Source organism: Neophocaena asiaeorientalis, unplaced genomic scaffold (genome assembly GCF_003031525.2).
Source record: "Neophocaena asiaeorientalis asiaeorientalis breed wild unplaced genomic scaffold, Neophocaena_asiaeorientalis_V1.1 scaffold40, whole genome shotgun sequence".
Classification (NCBI taxonomy): Eukaryota; Metazoa; Chordata; class Mammalia; order Artiodactyla; family Phocoenidae; genus Neophocaena; species Neophocaena asiaeorientalis.
This window is the reverse complement of record NW_020185335.1, coordinates 14,252,545-14,275,986: the sequence shown is the minus strand read 5'-3', so window position 1 is coordinate 14,275,986 and position 23,442 is coordinate 14,252,545. Positions and strand designations below refer to the sequence as shown.

General features: G+C 58.9%; 2 protein-coding genes across 8 annotated transcripts in view; one reads left to right on the top strand and one right to left on the bottom strand.

Moving 5' to 3' along the window:
* KLHDC4 (kelch domain containing 4) overlaps positions 1-23,442 on the top strand; it is a 67,867-nt gene that overhangs the window by 41,346 nt on the left and 3,079 nt on the right. For 4 of the 6 annotated variants that reach the window (XM_024735532.1, XM_024735534.1, XM_024735536.1 and 1 more), the window contains 6 exons: positions 4,451-4,610; positions 7,068-7,143; positions 8,993-9,201; positions 9,713-10,118; positions 10,762-10,878; positions 11,225-11,796. In XM_024735532.1, the coding sequence (XP_024591300.1) occupies positions 4,451-4,610; positions 7,068-7,143; positions 8,993-9,201; positions 9,713-10,118; positions 10,762-10,878; positions 11,225-11,289 (1,033 nt within the window). In that variant the 3' untranslated portion in view covers positions 11,290-11,796. Of the gene's footprint in view, positions 1-4,450; positions 4,611-7,067; positions 7,144-8,992; positions 9,202-9,712; positions 10,119-10,761; positions 10,879-11,224; positions 11,797-13,957; positions 16,154-16,336; positions 17,010-18,458; positions 20,732-23,442 lie in introns of those variants that run through there. The other 2 variants (XR_003001890.1, XM_024735533.1) reach the window with 2 other exon arrangements.
* The window catches only part of JPH3 (junctophilin 3), a 152,134-nt gene continuing 148,832 nt past the window's right edge, over positions 20,141-23,442 (bottom strand). For both annotated transcript variants that reach the window (XM_024735531.1, XM_024735530.1), the window contains exons 4-5: positions 21,837-22,690; positions 20,141-20,241 (exon numbers count right to left, since the gene is read on the bottom strand). In XM_024735531.1, the coding sequence (XP_024591299.1) occupies positions 20,161-20,241; positions 21,837-22,690 (935 nt within the window). In that variant the 3' untranslated portion in view covers positions 20,141-20,160. The remainder of the gene's footprint in view (positions 20,242-21,836; positions 22,691-23,442) is intronic.

The following is a 23,442-nucleotide window of genomic DNA, read 5'->3' as shown; positions in this document are numbered from 1 at the left end:
TAGGGCGCAGTCTCAGTAGTTGTGGTGCACGGGCTTAGTTGCTCCGCGGCATGTGGGATCTTCCCAGACCAGGGCTTGAACCCATGTCTCCCGCACTGGCAGGCAGATTCTTAACCACTGTGCCACCAGGGAAGCCTCTGTCCTCAGTTCTTTTCATTCTGCTCTGCAGTAGTTATTTCCACTATTTTATCTTCCAGGTCACTTATCCGTTCTTCTGCCTCAGTTATTCTGCTATTGATTCCTTCTAGAGAATTTTTATTTTCATTTATTGTGTTCTTCGTTGTTTGCTTGCTCTTTAGTTCTTCTAGTTCCTTGTTAAACGTTTATTGTATTTTCTCCATTCTGTTTCCAAGAGTTTGGATCATCTTTACTGTCGTTACTCTGAATTCTTTTTCAGGTAGACTGCCAGTTTCCTCTTCATTTGTTAGGTCTGGTGGGTTTTTACCTTGCTCCTTCATCTGCTGTGTGTTTCTCTGTCTTCTCATTTTGCTTCACTTACTGTGTTTGGGGTCTCCTTTTCGCAGGCTGCAGGTTCGTAGTTCCTGTTGTTTTTGCTGTCTGCACCTAGTGGCTAAGGTTGGTTCAGTGAGTTGTGTAGGCTTCCTGGTGGAGGGGACTAGTGCCTGTGTTCTGCTGGATGAGGCTGGACCTTGTCTTTCTCTCGGGCAGGTCTGCGTCTGGTTGTGTGTTTTGGGGTGTCTGTGACCTTATGATTTTAGGCAGCCTCTCTGCTAATGGGTGGGGTTGTGTTCCTGTCTTGCTAGTTGTTTGGCACAGGGTGTCTTGCACTGTAGCTTGCTGGTTGTTGAGTGGAGCTGGGTCTTAGCGTTGAGATGGAGATCTCTGGGAGATTTTCGCTGTTTGATACTATGTGGAGTTGGGAGGTCTCTGGTGGACCAATGTCCTGACCTAGGCTCTCCCACCTCAGAGGCACAACCCTGACCCCCGGCTGCAGCACCAAGACCCTATCATCCACATGGCTCAGAATAAAAGGGAGAAAAAAAGAAGGAAAGAAAGAACAATAAAATAAAGTTATTAAAATAAAAAAATAATTATTTAAAAATAAAAAGTAATTTCAAAAAAGAAAGAAGAGGGCAACCGAACCAAAAAACAAATCCACCGATAACAAGCACTAAAATCTATACTAAACAAACCAAAATACCCCTGCCAGACAAAACCCTAGGATAAATGGCAAAAGCAAAGCTATACAGAGAAAAGCACACACAGAAGCATGCACATACACACCCACAAAAGAGAAAAAGGAAAAAAATACAAATATCGTTGCTCCCAAAGTCCGCCTCCTCCATTTGGGATGATTCGTTGTCTATTCATGTATTCCACAGATGCAGGTACATCAGGTTGATTGTGGAGATTTAATCCGCGGCTCCTGAGGCTGCTGGGAGAGATTTCCCTTTCTCCTCTTTGTTCTCACAGCTCCCGGGGGCTCAGCTTTGAATGTGGCCCCGCCTCTGCGTGTAGGTCGCCGGAGGGCGTCTGTTCTTGGCTCAGACAGGACGGGGTTAAAGGAGCGCACGGAGTGCAAGTGCGGGGTGAGCCTGCGGTGGCAGAGGCCGGCGTGACGTTGCACCAGCCTGAGGCGCGCTGTGCATTCTCCCAGGGAAGTTGTCCCTGGATCCCGGGACCCTGGCAGTGGCGGGCTGCACAGGCTCCCGGGAGGGGAGGTGTGGAGAGTGACCTGTGCTTGCACACAGGCTTCTTGGTGGCGGCAGCAGCAGCCTTAGCGTCTCATGTCCGTCTCTGGAGTCCGCGCTGATAGCCGTGGCTTGCGCCCGTCTCTGGAGCTCGTTTAGGCGGTGCTCTGAACCCCCTCTCTTCGTGCACCCCAAAACAATGGTCTCTTGCCTCCTAGGCAGTTCCAGACTTTTTCCCGGACTCCGTCCTGGCTAGCTGTGGCACACTAGCCCCCTTCAGGCTGTGTTCACGCCGCCAACCCCCGTCCTCTCCCTGGGATCTGACCTCTGAAGCCCGAGCCTCAGGCCCCAGCCCCCGCCCGCCCCGGCGCGTGAGCACAAGCCTGTCGGGCTGGTGAGTGCTGGTTGGCATCGATCCTCTGTGCAGGCATCTCTCCGCTTTGCCCTCCACACCCTTGTTGCTGTGCCCTCCTCCGTGGCTCCGAAGCTTCCCCCCGCCATCCCCCCGTCTCCGCCAGTGAAGGGGCTTCTAGTGTGTGGAAAGCTTTCCTCCTTCACGGCTCCCTCCCACTGGTGCAGTCCCGTTCCTATTCTGTCTCTGTTTTTTCTTTTTTCTTTTGCCCTACCCAGGTACATGGGGAGTTTCTTGCCTTTTGGGAGGTCTGAGGTCTTCTGCCAGCATTCAGCAGGTGTTCTGTAGGAGTTGTTCTGCGTGTAGATGTATTCTGGTGTATCTGTGGGGAGGAAGGTGATCTCCGCGTCTTACTCTTCTGCCATCTTGAAGGTCTCCCAGGGTATAATTCTTAAGTGATTTGGGAGATTTTTAAAGTCGAATTCACATAAAACAAGGAATGATTGTGTATCTTAAAGGCGTAATCTGGGTATAATAGTGCTTAAATTTTATGTCTCGTCTCAAAGTTCACCAAGTGGTTTTTACAGAATTCACTTAAAAACCAAGCTCTAGGGAGAATAGGTTATATTATCTCAAGTTAAAGATGAGGAAACCAAGATAACTGTTAAGTAGTAGAACTTGTCCTCGACCAAAGATTGCAGATGTTCAGTTACTCCCATATTCTGTCGTGCTGCACCCCTCGGCTCCCTGCCCCTGGTAACGTCTCCTGCTCCTGGTTTGTCTCTTGCCTACACCCTGGTTTTCTGTCCTGGTTAATCTCCTACCCCTGGTCCGTCTCCTACCTCCACCCCGGCTCCCTGCCCTGTCCTGGTCCACCTCCTGCCCACGGTCCGTTTCCTGACCTGCACGTGTTTGGTTTCTTGCCATTTTGGAGAAGAGAGCCTGTTCTGTTTTTTAAAATTCTTATTTAAAGGATTGTTGTTTACATTTAAAACCCTGAACAAAGCAAATAATTGTTTGCCATTGCAGACACGGGGGTTCATGAGACGTCAGTGTGTTAATTCAGCACCTGTTGTGTGCGGGACAGCGAGTGGGGTCTACACAGGCCCTTCTCCTGAAACTCACAGGTTACAAAATGAGTCAGGTTTTACAGTGGTTGTAACTTGGCACCATTTCAAACTCAGAACGTTTTTCAAAAGCTATTATCTGTTACCTTGTTTAAAATTATTTTTTATGAAGTATTTCAAACATATAGAAAAGTTGAAGTTCCTCAAACAGATATCTGTGTGGTCACCATCCATATTAAACAAAGTACAGTTTGATCTTTCAAACCCAGTGACAGTTGTTGTTTACCCTACGTGCAGAATAGAATATTTTTTTTCCTGGAAATTTGCAACGTGAAATCTGAGAAAACTGTGGAATATGGTGAAGTCTTTTAAAAACTGTGCCCCTGGTTCCTCAGTTCGTCTACTTAAAAGCCCTCCTGCCACGGAAGGATGTGTTTGGTGGAGAGGCCACGTGGCTCACCCTGTCCCCAGTGCCCTGCTTTGGACAGCGTTCCGGGGAGCTCAGTGACCTGCGCGTTGGCTGCAGGGCGCCAGACGTGGGTGATCTGAGTGCAGCAAGGAGAGTCGGGAATCACGTCTGACCGGTGGGGCTGCTCGGTTCTTCCGTGCATCCATGCTTTCTTCCTGCGAACATCGGGCCCAGCTCTCCGTGTGGAGTAGCTGGGGAGCATCTCTCGTTCTTCCGTGTAATTCTGACCCGAGGCCCCTTGGCTTTGCCCGTGGCCACCTGTGAAATTCCCGTCAGGACACACGGTTGCCTCTGTGTCTCTGGCAGAACCGATGCTTTCCTCACACACGTGCTCCCTCCTCAAGGCCCCATGTGTGTTTTGAGTCCTTTGCCACTGAAGCCCCGGAGCATTGAGCAGGGCAAGGCCGCTGTGCCTCTTGGATGCCTCAGCCATGGCCTCTGGGCTTTGGCTCGGGCTTGTGGGCTCCAGGAGTTCTCTCTCAGTTCCAGGAACGCTTTGCCCCATCTCTGCCCAGCCCGGGGTCTCCACGAGCCCTTGCCAAGCTGTAATATCTCCCTTCTGAGGATGCAGGGTATTGGTACATAGTTCATTGTCCCGCTTAAAGTTACACATACAGAAAACTAATGTAGTTGTTCTGCAAGACTGACTGTGTAAACTGTGTAAGGGTGTATCACGTAACTTCCAGAAGGAAAAGACTTCCGGATCCAGGCATGTTACAGTACTCCTCTGGGCCAGCGTTACTTCTGCCTTCAAGTGCAAACCCACATAGGCTTGCTGTCCTTTCCTATGAATTTAAACTTTAATTTAACCAATAACTTAGTACATACGGTAGCAAACGTACCTTTATTTTAGATCAAGTTCACTTTTTCATGTCACCGCCTTTTCGTTTGTGTTCCTATATTATAACAGAGATTACATCTATTACAATGACCTGTATGCCTTCAACCTGGACACTTTCACGTGGAGCAGGCTGTCCCCGTCCGGGACTGGGCCCACACCCAGGTCAGGCTGCCAGATGACCGTCACCGCCCAGGGCAGCATCGTCATCTACGGGGGCTACTCGAAGCAGGTAAGACGCGTGTGTGGGATGCAGAGTGACTTCTGTCTGCTGCCTTTTCAGTTTCACCAGCGATGAAAACTTCAAATAATAGTTCATTAGATTAATATGAACGGTCCTTTCTGTTGAATGAGAAGTGGACAGAGGTGGTGTTGATCTGCTCCTGTGTGAACATACTAAGGTTCTTTACAGTCACGTTGCGTTCTTATCCACACGCCCCTGAAACATGCAGCGTAAATGATGGCTGTGGCAGGGAGGTGCCCCGGCCACCTCCTTCCACCCTGCCACACCCCCACTCAGCCAGCGGCCAGCCCTTGTTCTGGAAAGGAAAACTGACTTGGGATTTGTGGTTGTGACCTGCCTGGGGTGTGGCTAGACGCGTGACAGCTGGGAGGGCCCCTCGAGACAGGCGGCTGTCGCCAGAAGCTGTGTGCACTGCCCAGAGCTGATGCTTTATCGCAGTAGATGCTTCTCAGCAAAACCGGGTGATGAACAGCAAGCCCTCGTCAAGCTGATGCCACTTCAATCAAAGCGGCGCCTGACTCCCAAATGCGGCTTTTCTGCAGCCACACGGACAGCTGGGGGATGATCCGAGTCCCTTTGATTCAGGAACCACTCACGCCAGGCCTTCGGCATTTGATGGCAGTGAGAAGCTGCTCTGTCGGCACTCACGGGGGATTTACCAGAGTTGGTGATAAAGGCGTGGGTGTGGCACTGGGGTTCTTCTGGGCGGGAGCGCCCTCCCCAGGAGCTGCGTGGTACACGTCTCTCTCAGATGTCTTTGGGCTCCATTAATACTGTACGAGACAGAGATTTGCGAGCAGCGGAAGGAATGCTCTGTCAGGTGCACGCCCAAGTCAGCGCTCCGTGGCGTTAACGTCCACGTCCCCTTGGGGACGAGCTGAGAGCCCGTGCAGAGCCTTGCACGCCCTGGGGGAAGTTTGACAGCTCCAGAGCTTCACGCACATTCTGCGTCCTCCTCTAGCCCAGTGAGGAGAGTGAGTGTCCGGCCGGTGTGATTCGCGTTACTGGAAGGACAGCGCAGGCCACTGGGTGAGGGACTAGCGCACGGGCCTCTCATCACCCCTGTCAGGAAGGGGAGGTGGAGTGGGAGTTACATGCTTCATGGGGAGCAGCCTCCTTGCCTCCCCAGCCCCGGGCTCTGCCATGCCGGCCGCTGTGTGGAAGCCGTGGCACCGGGCGGGCAGAGCGGCGTTCTCAGGGAGGGCTCTGGCGTACAGGCCTCGGGGGGTGTATTGAAATGTGACAGCATGAAAGTTCCCCTCAGCTCGTTGGTTCTAAGGAAGGAAGGTTGCTGTCGGCGGAGCAGTGCCGTGGACGCCCGCAGGTGCAGGAGGGCAAGGGGCTGAGAGGGAAGGGCTGGAGCCCGGCTGTGATCAAGTTTGCGACACAAGCAGACGGCACTGAATTACTGCAGTGTGCGGCCAGTGGGCAAGGCCTCGTGTGGATTTATTTTTTTTTATTTATTTTATTTATTTTTGGCTGTGTTGGGTCTTCGTTGCTGCATGTGGGTTTTCTCTGGTTGCGGTGAGCGGGGGCTACTCTTCGTTGCGGTGCGTGGGCATCTCATTGTGGTGGCTTCTCTTGTTGCGGAGCACAGGCTCTAGGTGCGTGGGCTTCAGTAGTTGCGGCATGCAGGCTCAGTAGTTGTGGTTCGCGGGCTCTAGAGCGCAGGCTCAGTAGTTGTGGCTCACGGGCTTAGTCGCTCCATGGCATGTAGGATCTTCCCAGACCAGGGCTCGAACCCGTGTCCCCTGGATTGGCAGGCGGATTCTTAACCACTGCGCCACCAGGGAAGCCCCTCGTGTGGATTTAGTTCCTGAGAGTGCTGGGCTTTTGGCCTGGAAGGGGGGGCATGGGAGTGGCAGCCACTTCCCCTGCTAGCCTGCTGGCAAAGAGGACTATGCCGTCTCCGTGCAGCGTGAGGATGGGGGTGCCGCTCGGGAGAGTGAAGTGTGTGGTCTGCCCAGCGCCATAAGCCTGGTTTGAAGCAGCACACCCGGATGGAGGTGGGCTGTGCTGTCTGCGGCTCAGGAAAGCTCTTTAAATGGCTGTGCCGGCTTCTGCACAGAGCGTTTGATCCTCGCACCGAAGCTTGAATCCCATTATCGGGAAGGCGATGGGAATTGAGGGCACAGGGGTTAGAGATGGAGGGTGGCTGTGTAATGATAGGAGGGTCCCTGCGGCGCCCCCGCCCATCCAGAGCAGGGCTCGGCTCGGAGCCACAGGAAGCTCTGAGAGGAGAGCTCTGGGGTGTCCCCAGCCTGTGGTCATTTATTCTGTCTGTTCAGAGGCGGTCTGGATGGAACCTGTTGTGTTTCAGATTTTGAGGCTGGTCTGAAGGCTAGCGAGTCACCTCCATGGAAGACGGGACCACAAGCTTGGGGGGGCCTTGCGTGGCTTGGCACAGCACGTGGTATTTGTCACAGCTCCCTTTTCCTTTTGCAGAGAGTCAGGAAAGATGTGGACAGAGGTACCCAGCACTCCGACATGTTCCTGCTGAAGGCTGAGGAGGGAAGAGAAGGTACATGCGCCGTGCAGGTGACAGACCACGCGGGTGGTCAGTGTGTCGCTGGGGGAAGCGGGCAGAGGGTCGCAGGGCTGGTGGGGCACTCCATGAACAGCCCCCGTGTCCTCTCTGGGGCGTTGAGGACGCACTGAGTTAGAAACACAGGTGATGTCAGTCCATCCACAGCTCCCTTCTTGGGGGCGGGGCCACGGCATCTGTGTCATCTCTCATTTGTTCTTGCTTAATGTTAGGACGTAGACTTTTGGAAGGCATCTTGTGGGGTTGAAATGCCCACTGTTCGTTTGTTTTTTATTTGAAGTATAGTTAATGTACAATGTTGTGTTAGTTTTAGGTGTACAGCAAAATGATTCAGTCATACATACGTGTATATGTTGTTTTTCAGATTCTTTTCCCTTATAGGTTATTATAAAGTATTGAGTAGAGTTTCCTGTGCTATAGAGAAGGTCTTTTGTTAATTATTTTATATATAGTATTGTGTACCTGTTAATCCCATACTCCTGATTTATCCCTCCCTGCTTTTCCGCTTTGGTAAGCATAAGTTTGTTTTCTTTGTCTGTGAGTCTGTTTCTCTTGTGAATAAGTTCATTTGTATCGTCTTTTTAGATTCCACATATAAGTGATCTCGTATGGTGTTTGTCTTTCTCTGTCTGCCTTCACTTAGTGTGATAATCTCTAGGTCCCTCCAGGTTGCTGCACGTGGCATTGTTTCATTCTTTTTCGTGGCTGAGTGATATTCCTGTGTGTGTGTGTGTGTACACACATCTTCTATATCCGGTCCTCTGTTGATGGACACCAGGCTGGCTTCCCAGTGCTCATCTTTCAAGCTCAGAAGTCGGGAGGTGGTTAGTTTGCATGGTGCACGTGATAGGAGAGGGGCCTGAGGGGATGGGGCCTGTGTGGTCCTGGCTGCCCCTTGGCCCCTGTGAGACCCGTCTCCGTAAGACAAGAGGCCTGCTGGGCAGGAACGTTCCTCTTTCCTGCTGTGACGTTCTTCAAGCAGAGGCTGCAGAAACGTCACATACAAGGCGTTTCTCAGGTCCCAACCACGCCAGATTGCGGTGACTGATGGGGACGTGGGAGCCAAGGTTTAGAGCCCCTTTTACATGTCAGCGCACTTGAACTTGAAAGTGGACTGTGTTCTAGGCAGTGGGACCCCAGCCCTTGTGTTCAGCCCCCGCGTCTGGTCGTCAGGCCCTTGGCCCCCAGTGAAAAGTACATGGCGTGTCCGGAGACGCATCCGGCACAGCCGGGAAAGCGACTCCCGCAGCCACGTGCAGGGCACGCTGGTGCTTCTCCTCTTCTCTTTAAACGTTGAGGTGCTGGTTGTTGTGAGTGACCTTGTGGCCCACTTGTGCATGCCGCTAGGGCTGCGCCTCCAGGGGAGGCTTGCTGTTGGCTGCTTCTCTCGCTTCTTTTAAATGTTCACTAAAGAAAAAACATCCCAGTTCCTTTTTCTGGACATGTTGGGAAGACTCCCACATGTTTTGTGCCAGGCCACATCTTGAGGGTTGCTGCGTAAACACGGCGCCCGCCTAGAAGGAAGGACCACAGTGCGTGGCCCACGGGAGGTTCTGGGGGTGTCTGAGGTCGGAGGGCCCCGCCCGAAGGCACAGTGTACGGGATCCCCCGGAGCTGGTGCGCCCGCCTCTCCCTCACCCTTCACATCACAGCTGCATGGCGCCCCTGGGCAAGTGTTGGGAGGGTGTGTGGACAGGTTCCCTACCTCAGTGCAGACTGACCCTCGAGGAGGAGGCATGGCCTCCGGGGTGTGCGGCCCCGCAGGCACAGAATAACGGCCATGGCATTCTGCAGGCCCACCGTCCCTATTTCCTCTCCTCATCAGGCAGATGGGCCTGGACTCGGGTCAACCCTTCCGGAGCCAAGCCCACCCCAAGGTCCGGCTTCTCGGTGGCTGTGGCCCCGAACCATCAGACGCTGCTGTTCGGGGGGGTGTGTGACGACGAGGAGGACGAGAGCCTGGAGGGCCACTTCCTCAGCGACCTGCACTTCTACGACCCCGTCAGGAACCGCTGGTTCGCGGGGCAGCTGAAGGTAGCCTGGGCCCCAGACCTGCAGCCAGCTCAGGGCCTGCCCGGCTGTCACCTCCGTCAGTGATGCCCAGGGCCTCCCTGGTCCCTCTGTCTGTGAGGCTCTGTGGAGCTGCCACCATCTTTACTGTCACCGTAAGCAGGGACCGGGTCGCCTCTGCCCCTCCTGCCGGCACCAGCCTGAGAGACGCGGCACAGTGGCTGCTCTCCCGGGAATGACATCCCTGGGGGCTTCATCAGGTCAGGGGCCTCAGAAGCAGGGCCCTGTGGCCAAAGGAGGGCGGATGGTCCACTGTGTGGCAAAGGCTGGCTCCGGTTGAAGTGCCTCGGCGCCTCTGAGGGGAGTCAGGCAGCGTGTAAGGGCTGGTATCTGCCGCCCCTTCCCCTCAGAGGTCACACCAGGCAGGGGTGGTGTGCTCCCTGGGGAGGGGCAGCAAGTGGACGGGGGTCCTCTGGCTGTCGGGTGCTCGCTGACCCCCGTCCTGAGTCGCGGTGCCTTTGCTCTTTATCAACAGGGGCCCAAGGTGGAGAAGAGGAGGCGCAGGCGGGGCAAAAAAGGGGAGCCCGGGGGTGCCAGCAAGCAGGAACTGAAGGGGACCGGGGCCCAGGAGCCCCTGCAGGTGGTCAGAGAGCTGGTGGCAGAGGACGGGACCGTGGTCACCATCCAGCAGGGGCTCGCTGCCCTGGGTCCGGCAGGACAGCCCGAGTCCGACGACAGCGACGATGGCACCAACGAGGCGGGGGTCCCTGCGGTGGAGCCTAGCCCCCGCTCCAGCGCCATGCTGGCCGTGAAGCATGGGCGCCTCTACCTCTATGGGGGCATGTTTGAGGCTGGCGACCGCCAGGTCACCCTCAGCGACTTGTACTGCCTCGACCTTCACAAGATGGAGGAGTGGACCGTCTTGGTGGAGATGGATCCAGGTGAGGGGGTAGCACCTCTGGAGTTGCCTCGGGAGCCCCCCAACTTGTCTGCCCGGCGCCCACAGAGGGTGCTGCATGCCTCTGCCCCCTCGCGCCCCCGTGCCCTCAGTCCCGGGGGGAGGGCCCTGTTGCCCAGGGGCACGTCTGTGCACGGCCATCCCTGCAGGGGGCCTGGGGGAGGGAGCGGGCTCACCCCGACACCACTCGTAAGCCTCGGACCTGCCCCGGCAAAGCGGACTGGACGCGTGTTTTCCCCACGGTGCCCGTGTGTGCCCGGGAGCAGACTAGCGGCCCACCCGTCTCCACTGCCGTGTTGCACCACAGGCTGCGCTGGACTCGGTCACTGCGCAGTCCTTGGGTCTGAGGCTGAAATCCCTTACAATCCACACGTCTGGGCAGAGGCCCTGAGCGGCTGTGCGAGACGACTGCTGTCTTGGAGCGCAGATTCTCACTCTGCCTGTCTCTGCCTCGACACGTGGGGATGTGATGTTTGCCGTGAGCTCCAGATGTGCTGGGGTCGGAGCCCCCGCACGCACATCCGCGTGTCCAGGCAGAAGGTGGGCTCCTGGGGGCGGCCGCGGCTCGCCTGCAGTTTACCCGGTGCCCTGGTCGTGTTGACACTGGTTTTTGCTTTTGCTTAAAGAATCTCAGGAGTGGCTGGAGGAGACGGACTCGGAGGAGGACAGCGACGAGGTCAAGGGCGCCGAGGGCGGCGGGGAGAGTGAAGAGGACGAGGACAGCGGCGAGGAGGCCAGGGGTGGTGAGTGTGCCACGGGGGCCGCGCGGCCACAGCCGGTGCTGAGGGGGGGCCCCAGGGCTCACCGCTCAGGTCACTTCTCTGCCGGAGCCCTCATTTTTGTCGGTGATGAGGGTACGTAAAATTTTACCAAGTTTCTGTTAAAATTTGACTTTGCTATGTAGGTGTGCTCCTGAGGCCAGCTGAAGTGTTTTTTCTAATTGTGTCTGGAGTACGTTTGAGCATTCGCTGTTTAAGCAGGGTCGTGACGGCCTCGTGACGGCCTCCGTGTAAATCCGGGTGCTCACAGCACGTTCGCTCCTTCCCCGACTGAACCCGTTTCTTTCTTATTCCCCTTTCCCCACAAAAGAGCAGCGCCCCTCGGCGGCGCCCGGTGAGCCATTCGCAGACTCCCTGCCCAGGACCGAGCAGTAGTGGGCGAAGCTGGCGCGGACGACGCCGGGCCCCAGAGAGGAGAGTGCTGAGAGCCGCCCGGGCCGTGGCCGTGGCTTTCTCTGATGGCTCAGCCTCAGCCGCACAGCAGCCAGAGCTTAGACTGAGGGGGTGGGGTTCCCTGCCCTCAGCGCGCTGCGTGCGGTTTAAAATAAACGGGACTTGGCAGGGGGCTGCTGCCGCGAAGGTGGTCTTTTGTGCAGCCTCCGGGCCCCGGTGGTTCTGGCGGGGCCTCTGGCTGGGTTGGGGCCGAGCTGATGGTGAGGGGGAGCCGCCTACACGGCAGGCGGCACCTTGATCGTGAAGTGGAACGCTGCGGGCTTTGCGGGGCTGCCCTCTGCAAAACTAGGAGACGGGTTCCGCCCGCCTGCACGTTCAGCCGACTCCTTCCTCTTTAAGAATTACCGGCAGCCGCCCAGCGCCTCCTGTACGCGTTTTCTCACTTCTCTGGAGAATAAAGCCTGTTGTGGGCTGCTCTGCTCGCTCTGCCACGTGGCTTTGCCTGGGGTCTCTTGGAGGGCCGTGTGCCCAGCTCCTCGGGCCGCTCCCCACCTTTGGGGAGGAGGTGGTGGAGCTGTGCTCTGCCCTCTCCCCGTTGGGCTCAAGGCCGTCATGCGCACGGCAGCAGAAGAGGGCAGGAAGCCGGAGGGCGGGCCCCGCTGTCCCCACACGGCCTCGCCGTCCCCTGCCGGGCAGGCTCACCGGTGCCTGCTGCAGGGTTAATGGCCGGAGGCTGCTCTTCATTTATGTAATTGGGGCAGAGCTTGGGCTTTGAATTCACACCAGGTGAATTCATCTTCATCTAAAGGATCATCAGTAACGAGAAAGCAGGGTTCTTAGTTGTCAGTGACAGGCCGAACAGCCCATCGTTGCCTTGAACAGGCCGTCCTGCTCATGACATGGAAGTTAAAAGTGGAGAGTGAGCGCACCCACCCGGCAGAGCGGGCCCGGGCCGGCTTCCGTGGAGGGTTGAGGCCAGCTTGCCCAGAAGCAGCCCCTCACCCCAAGCAGCACTTACCTTCTCGCCGTGCTCGGCCCCCGCACCTCTGGCCGTGTGACCTCACTCGTCAGACTTCTCCCGCCTGACTGCACGCGGGTCAGAAGTAGGAAGCTCTCTCCTCGCTTCTGCCCACCAGAACTTCCCTCTGGTACAGGGCCTGGCAAAGCCCATGGGGGTCCCGGTTACAGGGCTTGGGCAGGCGCTCCGGCTTCAGCATCTTGCTTGCGGCTCCCCGTGGGTGCTGGGGCAGGCGGGCAGGGCTCAAAGCCAGGCTGGATGCCACGGCAGGCCCGCAGGGGCCACAGAGGCCCTCCCGGTACCTGCCTTGTGTGCTCGCGGTGCGAGGCCCAGGCGTACAGCTCCGGCTCTCTGGGCTGCTGCCTTGGGAGGAGGTGGCTGGGAGAGCGACGGCCCCAACGCAGGCTTCTGTTCCCGGGGCCGTTGTTAGTACAGAGGAAGGAGCCTGCAAGCAGGTGAGACTCCGAGGAAGGTAGTTTGGAATCAAAGAAGTAGACAACCCCCAGAAGAAACTTCTCTTTTGCTCTTTGCTCTGCTGTCCTATCCACGGGGTTATTACTGAGGACGCCGTTTGAGTGACAGGAAGACAAGCACAAGCTCCACACAAGCTGCCTCTGCTGTGTCACCCCCGTGATCAGAGCGTCCCTTGGGTGGGGCAGTTGCAGGGAGAGGTGGGTGTACGGTGCAGGACTGCGGGTCCCCAGGGAGGGCAGCGGCCAGCGCACCGTTCCCCCCCTGCCTGCCGGCAGCTGGTTTGCTAAACCAAATGCTCCTGGCACCTGGACGGCCAGCACAGAGCCCTAGGCCTCTGTTCCCTGCATTGCTGGAGCCACAGCGGCAGGGTGACAGCTGTATTCAGGGTCAGCGAGGGCCCTGAGTGGACATTTGTCTTGCCTGCTCCTGGGTTTGCTGACCTGTTGGTAAGACCCCCTCACTGCCCCCCTTTGGACGGGTTCTGCCTCTGTCTGTCGCTGGTGCCCACCAGCTGGCCCCGTCACTCCTGCAGACACCACACCAGAGCCCCTGGAGGGCTTTGTGGGGTTTGAGTGTGAATAGCTGTGCTGCTTTCTCCCTGCTTCCCAGGAGCAGCTCAGCTGGCTGACGGCGTCGGGCTTAGGTAATTGGGGAGGGTTGGTCTAAGGCGGTGGATTCCTTGGGGTTGGACTGAATTGAGCAGAAATCAAGGGAAACACACAGCGAGCTCGGAGACCCTTGTTCACAGAGTCGTCCGTGGCGTGTTTGTCAGCGTGTGACAGTGGTGCTTATTGCAGCGTGGCATCCGGTTTTTGTACCAAGTCGGTGCAGGCGGGAAGTCAGTGCTCCGTGACAGTAGAAACGTGCTGGGGGACCACACGCTGGGCGGGGCTGCCGGGGAAACGGCTGCTTTGCTGTCCACGCTGGGTAGAGGAGGCCCTCCTGAGGCCTCGCTCAGGCACTGGCCAGGTGACACGAGAGAGACTTGTGCTTAGGGCCCCCACCCCCCCCGTGTGTGGGGATGAGAATGTGACAGTGTGCCTGGAGCTTCCACTGGAGGAGTGTGGCCAGGGAGGGGCAGTAGGTCCTGCCTGGAGGAGCGTGGTGGCTGCAGCTCGGGTGGGCGTGCGATGCCTCTGCTCGCTGCTGTCTTCCCAGGTGTCTTAGGTCAGAAAGCAAAGCTGTGTGGAAGCGGTTGGTCCAGAGCTTAGACCATGGTCACCTGCACTTCTGTGGAAGATCCGTCCGAGGCCAGGCCTGGTCATCAGGGCTGTGAACACAGCCTCCAGTGGAAGCTGAGGCACCGACTGGCGCAGCTGGTGGCCACGGGGCCAGGGCCGAGGTGATCTAGGCTCTGGCCAGCCCAGCCATTCACCTCGGAGCCCCCCTGGATGTGTGCCGTCTGGGGCCGAGGAACCGCGCGGTGCAGCCAGGGCCAGGCCTGGTCGGCAGGCTGTGCGGGGGCAGAGCGGGGGCTCTCTCTGATCCTGGACCTGGGTCAGGACCGGGACCAGGGCAGCTCGTGGAGCGCAGGGCCCTGAGCCGAGAACGCAGGAGAGGCGGTTTCCTCCCGGCCTTGGGGCAGGGATGGGGGTGCGGGAAGGGTGTGGAGGTCAGAGAGACTCCAGTCGGAAGGAAAGAGTAACCGCCCCAAGAGACACAAGGCTGTCGAAGTTTCAGAAAGTTAAGATAGGTTTGGAACAACGCTGCTGGGCGGTCCCTCGGCAGAGCGTGCCTCTGCGAGTCGCCTCTGTGTCCTCCGTTGGCTGGCGGAGGGGAGCCGGCGCGAGGTGGGCTCCCGGGTCGGTGAGGGGCTGGCGCCCAGTGGGGCAGCGCTGGCGAGGGAAGGGGCGCATTTCAGATCCCTGCTCTCGGAGCTGTGCTGCTCAGGTCCTGAGACCCTCCACACACGATAGACGGACGCCGTCAGGTAACATAAACCTGGTTCCGTGAGAAGGAGTTTGTGTGTGTGCATCTCAAAACGTGGGCAGTAGAAGGAATCTGCAGTGAACACGCTGACTTACACCGAGATGATGCAGTTACCAAGCTTCCAGACGGGGACGTTTATTACCAAAAGGAGGGAAAGTTTTCTGTAATCTCGACAGCGTCCCTCACTCGCAGGTAGTGAAGAACGAAGTAGCAGTACGATTTAAACAGTTACATTCGTTAAGGAAAGCTATTTTCATTTGGTAAGTAACTAAGCCAATTTTCCAGCTAAAAAAGAAGAAAGGCAAAGGGTAACGTTTTAACCGCTTCATCAGTGAGAAAAATCAGAACACAGTCGACATTGCCTTTTTGTCAGTGTGCAAAACGGTTGCCTGTATTAACATTTTATACGCACCAGGACATAAGGAGGGAGAAAAGAAAGTGCAGGTTGAGACTGATGTGTGAGAGAATCCACAGGAGGGCATCTGTGTCAGGTTAGTGGCTTCACCTCTGGAGTGAGGGCTCACCCGCACGGAAAGGACCGTGTGGGTTTACGTCAGTCAGGCTGCGTCGGGTGGCATTTCTTTGGAGATGGTGGGTGGTACCCATAAGCAGGGTCCCGCTGGAGGACATTGTCAGGGAAGCACCAGGTCAGCATCAGGGGCTCATCTGCCCACTTGTGAGCCACGGCTCTGCAGCGCGGGGCGCGCCGCCACGTGGCAGGCCCGGCGGTGAGCGCAGGCCACATTGGTCACTGGAGCTGGGTTCCCCGAGAGGCCCAGTGGGAAGAGCTGGGGGTCCCAGGGGTGCAGGAGCAGCACGGGGGGAGGCTGTACCCTGCCCCCCTGCATTCATGCCCGTCTCCTCGCCGTACCAGCTCCCAGTGTTGGGAAGCCCTTGCTGGGGCAGTGGAGTGCGGCCCCTCCTGCCCCGTCCCTGCCCTCTGCGGGCTTGTTGTGGGGTGGGAGTCACCCACTGAGCGGCAGTTGGCTGCCTGATGGTCCTGTTGATGGCGCTCAGAGGGGGGCACCCTCGGGCCAGGCCCGTGTCTTGGTCACGGCTGAACACAATACCTGCCGGAAAACCCTCGGTCTGTTCTGTGGTCCACATGCAGGAGGCCCTGGGATACCAGTGTGCTCTGCTCTGAAGGGACCAGGAATTCTCTCGCCTGCCTTGGGTGTGTCAACGCTGACCTCTCAGGAGGAGCCTGGTGTCTGAGCGTCCTGGCAGGCGTGGAGTGAGTTACTGAAATGGGCTGAACGAGGAACCGCCAGGCGGTGGAGGGCAGGGTCCAGCCGAGGCCCGTCTCGGCCACTCCTTGGGGCCTCCAGGCAGCGGCTGCACAGCTGGAGACCTGCACCCACCTGTGACAGGACGGGAAGGGTGTGCACACGTGATAGCCGTGTGAGCCCCAGCGTACCGTGAGAGGTGTGTGTTGGGGGCAGCGAGGTGGGCGCGAGAGGGGTGCTGCCCCAGATCCAGGCCCGGGCCTGCTCACCCAGGCTCGCCCGGGGCTGGCCGCGTCCACACTGTGATCCACCCCCGGGGGTGCCTGCTTCCCTGAGGTGGGGGACGATCTGGAACAAAATGTGTTGCCCGTTTGCATCCCAGGCTCGTCCACGTTGGGGTGGAAGCGGACTCCAGAAGCTCCGTCTGTGCTAACGCACGCGCCGTGTCTGGGGAGCGCTAGGCATTGCTTCCGTCGCCCTCGGGTGTCCGCCTGCTTTGGGCCCCTCCGTGCGGCCGCCTCCTTCCTGCTGGTCCCCTGGGCGCCTGGCAGCCCCTGCTGGAGGACGGGCCCCAGCATCTCGGTGCCCGGCGCCTCGTACCCACCCTGGAGGGTGGTCCACGTCCTTGAGGTCACGTTGTCCGGGCTCGCGGGCGTGCTGTACAGGAGCGCCTTCGTTCCGTGGTCTTACACGAAGGCGGCTGCACTTTTTCTTCTTCTAAGGCTGCGTTAGTGACACTAGTCGGCACTTGGGGCCGGTGGTTTTCCATTGTTTGCTTCCTGCCCGTTTCCTGACACCTGGACAGCCCTGGGCAGGAGAGCGAGACTGACCGGGCCCCGAGCCCGGCACCCCCCTTGCTCCTGCTCCCTCATCTGGACTCTTGATCCTCCTCCTTCGCTGACCAGCAGCAATTCCTTGTCCCTGGAAAGACGCACAGTGACTCTGTCGTGGTGCTGACTCGACGTCACGACGGGACAAGCTGGATGCCGTCGGTGGGTGGGCGGCCCACGTGGCAGTGAGAAGAGAGGTCGTGACGTCTGGGAGGCACCTTCACGGTAAGTTTCTGAGACGAAAGGTGTGGTGCGTTGGAGACGAGACCTGTAAGGCTGCGCTGAGCTCGGTCCAGAGTGGGTGGGCCTCCACCCAGGACGCCTGGAGGACCCGGGGGGTGGTACCCAAGCTAAGGAAAGGGTGAAAACCAGACACAGTTCATTTCGTTCACTTTCCTGAATGTTCGTCTGCTCCAGCGGTCCAGAGCGTCTTGGGCTTGTTGCCTGGGTCTCTCCCCTGGGCTCGGGAACGCCCTTTGGTTTTTAAATGGGGCGGCTGTATAACTTCCTGTCCAAAGTGGGGCTCTTGAGATGAAAGGGAGCACTCTGATGGCCAGGCTGGGCGTTGGGCGTTTGCCGGGCCCGGCGGGAGTCTGTGGGACCCGCACCGCGTTCTCCGTGCAGCCCGGGGGAGCCGTGGTCTTCGTTCGTGCGTGTAAGAGAGCGCCTGTCATCCTCCCACGCCCCACCCAGAGGGTGTCTAACAGAGAAATGGGCTTATGGCTGTTAGACGGGGTGTGGGAACTCCTTGTGTTTGGAGCCCTCTCCGCCCTCCCCTGGAGTGGCTTCAGCCGCGGGCATTGTGTTCTCGTGGCCATGCTGACCTTTTCTGCATGGCACCGTCTTCCTCGCCAGTCGTTTGGGTGCAGGTGTCGCATACCCTGTACAGCGTCCTCTCCCGCTCTCGCAGGTGAGGTGCGGGTGCAGCTTCCCAGCCTGGGGGTGCGGGATGGCTGGGCGGCGGGGCGTGGCCTGTCCCCCCGCTCCCCGGCTCAGCTCAGGTAACTCAGTTTCTCTGCCTCTGGTTTTCACATCTCGAGCATGGAAGCAGCTGTTAGGAGAGAAGATGACTCTCACGGGGTTGCTCTGGGATTAATTAAAACCTGTCAGCGCTCCGCGCCACTAGGGCCTCGCGACAGCATCTGTTCTTGCCCTGTCCCGCGTGTCCACCAGGAAGGCGCCCGGCAGAAGCGGGGTCAGCCAGCCTAGCCCAGAGGGGTTCACGGGCACGCCTGCCGGTAACCCTGGCCTCCGGCAGGTAGGAAAGACTGGCCAGGCTGAGCGAAAGCTTTAGGCCTGTGTGCAGGGCAGCCTGCTCTGGAAACCAGGTAAAAACTAGCTTTTAGGGTCTCTCAGACCCAGTACATCGTGGTCTCGGTGGAATCCACTCGGAATTCACCCGGGTGTAGGCAAGTGGCAGTAACGTGGGTGCTGCTCTGGTTTTCAGTTGTGTTACTGGCAGCCAGACAAATGGTGGGACGCTGGCCAGCCCTGTGAGCCCCCAGCCCTGAAAGCACTGCTTGCCTCGAATGATGGGCATTTGTGCTGTTGCTTTTCTGCGTAGCTGCGTTACCTCACGGTGTGTGCTCACGTGTGAGGAGGCAACCTGCCTGTGTAGGTACCATTTCGTGTTGCAGTTACTGGAATGCACAGAAGTCTTTCTAATCTTCACAGCGCGTTGCAGACAGAATCACAAGTCACACACTCAGCGCGGACGACGCAGAGAGCTGCGAGGAGCAGGCATGTTTATTTGGTTCACTCCAGGGCTGCGGCAACCACGCAGTTGTAAAAAAGGAACGGGAAGTAAGATGTACAAAAACATGAAATACCCCTTTAGAAAGTATCACCATGAGAAACGTATTTCCTGTGGATCCTCCCTCCCTCTCCTGTGTCCCCACTCCCTGAGAGGAGACCCCCAAACGCAACCAAACTGTGAGAAGGGACGGGGGGTGAGTATGTGACAGAAAGAAAAGCTGAATTTAACGGGAACATGCGCTAATCTTTAGTTTATTTCTGGTTAAAAATATAGCAATCCAGTGCGGTGTAGTAAAGAGATCTGCTCGAAAGGCAGCAGAGAGAGAGAGAGAGAGACAGCTGAACATAAGCAAAGCGAGGCGGGGCCCGCGGACGGCGCGCCCAGGACCTTCCCGGGCGTGGGCGCAGGGGCCCCGTCTGGACGTGCCCGGGCCCCACAGACACACCCATGCACGTGGCCGGGGCTGCTCCATGGCTGGGACCACGGGGCATCCAGACAGCGGGACCTTATTCTTGTTTGTTTGGACGGTGGGACAATGCTGGCAGGAAGGGCAGACACACCAGGAACCTGGTTTTGTTGGATTGAAACAAGGTATGTTGCATATTTTGGAGATGGATATGTCATGGTTTCTCGGGAATTGTCAAGCCACCGGGTTTCAAACACATTCCTGTCCTGGCACCCGACCAGCTCCCGAGTATGGGTGAGGCATCTGGAAGAAATATGCATATCTGTGAGGGAAGTCGAGGCAGGCACAGGACAAGAATGTGAAAACCCGTGGGCTCAGTGACACACTGAGAGGACGACATCGTGTGAGGGCCGTCGGGGCCGTGGACATCTGACAGCCTGGACGCACGGCCTGCATCCGCGGTGCGGAAACGCCGCGTGTTCTGAGCCCAGGCCCGACGGCAGGCTGTCCCGTGCGGCCCTCCCCACGCCCGCAGTGCTCCCTGGCCCTGGTGCCAGCCCCCGGGATGCCCACAGCACAGCAGCCCTGGGCTCTGGGGTTGGGGTGGGGGAGACAGTGGGGAAAAGAAGGACTTTGCCGTAAGACTCAGTGTCGGGGCTGCAGGAGGGCCGGGTTGTGGTCGTTTCATGGGCAGAAGAGAAAGCAGGTCTCTGCTTCCCTAAGTAAGTAAGTGTGCAGCACAGATTTAAAACAGAAAAAGGCCCAGGCCACTACCAGCTGGAGCGGGCGCCCTCTCCCGTGCCTCACGCCAGGGCTTGCCACCCACTAGCCGCCGGACGCTCCAGGGGCTCTGCCTCTGGTTGCCTCCTTTTCCGCGTCCCAGACGGGGGTGTGATGACGGTGGTGACTGTATTTTTTGCCATTGATTTGCCGGGATCCCTTCTCTTTCCACGTCAAGCTGGAGGGTCGGCGTGCTGGCCTCCTTCTGCCATGCCACACAGCAGAGTGTTATACAAGCAAAGAATTTTGGCTAAAATCCAAAAAACATGACCCAGAAAAAAAGGCAAACTGTGAGTAATACCCAATCACGTGGTTCTGTGAGAAGACCAGGAAGTTGTCGTTGGGTGTCCGAGCTACGAGCCTTCCCTTCTGTCGTTCTGCTTTTAATGTCCCCCGTTTGTACACCAGCTGCTTTTGCTAATGCGACAATCTCCTCAGATGAAAAAGTTAATAAACAAAATGGCGACTCCGATGTTTAGCAAGATCACCATGGCCACCAGGATAGGCGCCGAGCCCTGGAACAGAAGCAGAAGAGGAGGTGAGCCCCAGGCCACACCCCCTCCTCCTGAGCGAAACTAGGGCTTCCCAGAGGGTCGGGGGAACGCAAGGCTCAGGCAGTGGTCAGAGGCTCCCATGAGCTTCTGTGTGCAGTCCTTGAGGCTTTGACCCCTTCAGACCTGCACGCCTGGGTCCCAGCATAGCCACCCGAGCTCTGCACACCTGGGACGCCAGGTGCAGCCCACCCAGCGTGGCGACGGGAGAGCCCTCTCGGTTCAGTGAACAACTGCCCGGGAGCTGCGCAGCCGCCGGGAGCCCCTCGCTCTCCTGGGGCACGAGCCCACCTGGCCCTTGGACCACAGCCTCTCCCCCACCCCGAACCCGCCGTCCTTGAGCCTCTGCGGTGACGGTGCCGAGGCCACGGTGCTGGACAAGGATGAGGGGCACCAGCTGCCCCGACCACCCTGGGCCTCTGCTGGAAGCCCCCTCCCGTGGAACCACTCAGCGGTGAGTACATGCCCGCAGCAGCGTTGTTTTAAAGCACCCAGGACGCGCCTGAAGAGGTCCTAAAGCCACAACACGGTTCAGTGTGCTAATATAGAACCCCTCCTGCATCTCCCACCCTGCCCGTCACTCGGCTTCCTGAAATACCCACACGCGCGCACACACACCCCACGCGTTTCTGGAATAGAGCTGGTATCTAGGTCCCAGCGGGAGCACCCGGGTTCAGAGAGGGCAGGCGCGTCACAGGAGCTAGCCCGCCTCCCAGACGGATGCTCACGGTGGCCTCGAGGGCCACCTTCCAACAGAAAGCTGCTCGGCCCCGGGGTCCGCCTGGCAGGTGCTGAGTCCCAGAGGGCCCCGTGGGGATGCCCCGCGAGGGAGGCCCTCTGGTTTCCTCGCGTTCAAAGTGGGGCCGAGCACGCTGTGCCCCGCCAGCGGGTGAGGGGCCTGATGGCCGTTAGCACAGGGCGTCAGCGCTGGGTCGCGGGCCGAGAAGGCATTTCACGGGCCATTCCCGCTGCCTTTGGTCCAGGGAGTGGGGAGTGCTTATGGGTGGGAGCCGGTAGGCCAGGGGTCAGGAGGTGTCCCGTGGGTGCGAGAGCCCCAGCCCTCAGCCTGGCCCAGGATCTCTGTTCTTTCTTCAACACCACCCGCCCTCCATGGGAGGAGTGCGTCAAGGGTGGGTCTCACCCACGAGGCGAGTCACGGCCCCACCCCGCGCGTCTGATCCCACAGGCCTGGGGGGACTCTGTCCCTCTCACCCACACGGGAGCCAGACCCGTGTGTGTCCTGCCTGCTCTGGCCTCTGTGTTTCCCTCCGGGACGCGGTACGTTCCTCCAAGGTGAGGACCGTCCTGATCAGCAGGAGGAGGGCTGGGGGCAAGGGTGGGGTCCCATGCTGCCCCGTTTCTTTTGGGGAGCTTCCAAAACCACCCAGGTGCCCTTGCTGAAAGGATGGCGCCTGGGAGTAGCCCTCACAGGGACCCGTCCAAGGCAGTACAGCCCGTACCCGTGTGGGCTTCCTACAGAGGAGGGTCCTGAGAGCTGGAGGGCCGGGGAAGACCCAGGGGGCAGGCTCTCGGGCCCCGGACCGCTAGCGTCCACTCACCGTGCTGGCCTTGAGCGCATCCCCGTTCTCCTCGTCCGATTCCAGCGCCACCGGTGAGGACCTCTGGGGCGGAGAGAAGGTCAAGTCCCAGCGCAGCAGCCGGGGCTCTGCCCGGTCCCCCAGCCGCAGGCTCTCCAGCCTCTGAACCGCGGGCTCCGCGCACAAGGCCGGCCTGGCATGCTCCTTGTTCTGGGACTTGGACCGCAGTCTCTGGGCCCCGAAGCCCCGGTCGTCGGTGCCCCCCTTGCTGTAGCGTCTTTTCGGGGGGTGCACCTCCTGTGTGTACGAGTCAATCCTCAGCAGGGGCTTCATCTCCATCTCGTAGTTGCTCAGCTTCTCCTCGTCCAGCTCCAGCAGCTTGGTGCTCCCCGGGCCGGGGTTGCCGGCCCGGTGGTGGGAAGTCCAGGAGAATGTGGTGGGGGACCCCGTCCGCCGCTCCCGGGGCTTGGGGTTGCTGGGCTGCCTGTGGCCTGGGCCCCGGGCCCGGAAGGCTTCCGCGGGCTGGCCACTGCGGAGGGCGCCGCTGCGGACGCCCCTGGAGCCCCCGGCCTTCTCCTCTCCCCAGCTGTTCCGGGCGCAGTCCCCTCCCCGGCCCTCCAGGAGCATCTGGATGTCCCCACCCCGCTCCTCGTCCACCGAGACCTGCCGGGAGAAGTGGGCCACCTTGTTCCTCGAGGCGGGGGCCGGTGGAGGGGTGGCCGTGGGGCTGGCGGGGAAGCTCTGCAGGGGGCTGTCGTCGGGGGTGGTGCCCTTGCGGTACAGCTCTGGGCTCTCCTGCTGTAAGGGTGTCCCGGCGGAGATGACCTCGATGTCGTCACTGGAACGCTGCCGCTTCGGCCGCTGGTACTCGAGCCCTGGATCAGGGACGAGATGGGGAGCACAGAGGCGGGTTACTTGGGTGTTCTGTGTGGAGGCCCAGTCTCACCTGAGGATGGCAGGGGACCAGGACCGGGTTATGGTGGCAGGTAGCCAGGGCCCTCGCTGCCCACCAGTGGGCTATGGGGCGAAGGAAGTGGGAGGGCAGTGTTCCCACAGCCCCTAATAGACCCTCCAATTTCCCTCTGTGGGCACTTCAAGGATGACCAGATTGGGACGGGCAGAGTGGACAGTTCTGGTCCATGCCCCCGGCTGCAGGGGTGACCCAAGGCCCGAGAACGTGCTGGCCTGGCCTGCTCGGGGATTCTGAGGTCCCACGCCCGTGGTCCCCTCCTGACGATAAAACATCTCGTGCTCGGTGACCTTCTACAAGGCAGGACGTGGCGTGTTTGCGGCTGAATTCCAATGCTTCTGTTCCCTATCTTGGGTCCTGTGGTTCTCGAGGCTGCGCCAAAGCCCAGGGATCCTACCAGCGGGGCCAAGAACTGCAGGCTCTGGGAGGAGAGCTCAGGGCGTGGTCCCGGGACACACTCCACCCCCAACCTCGCGAGGCTTCCACTGGCTCTGGGAAGCCTGACCCAGGTGGGGCGGCGCGTCGGGCTGGGAGGATCGCGGCCTTAGCGGGCCTCTCCGGTCAACGATGTCCCTGCTCCAGCCTCCCTGCCACCCTCAGGCCCGTCCCCCAAGGGGGGACGAGGGCCTCGGGTCTAGCTGACTCTCAGTGGCTTCT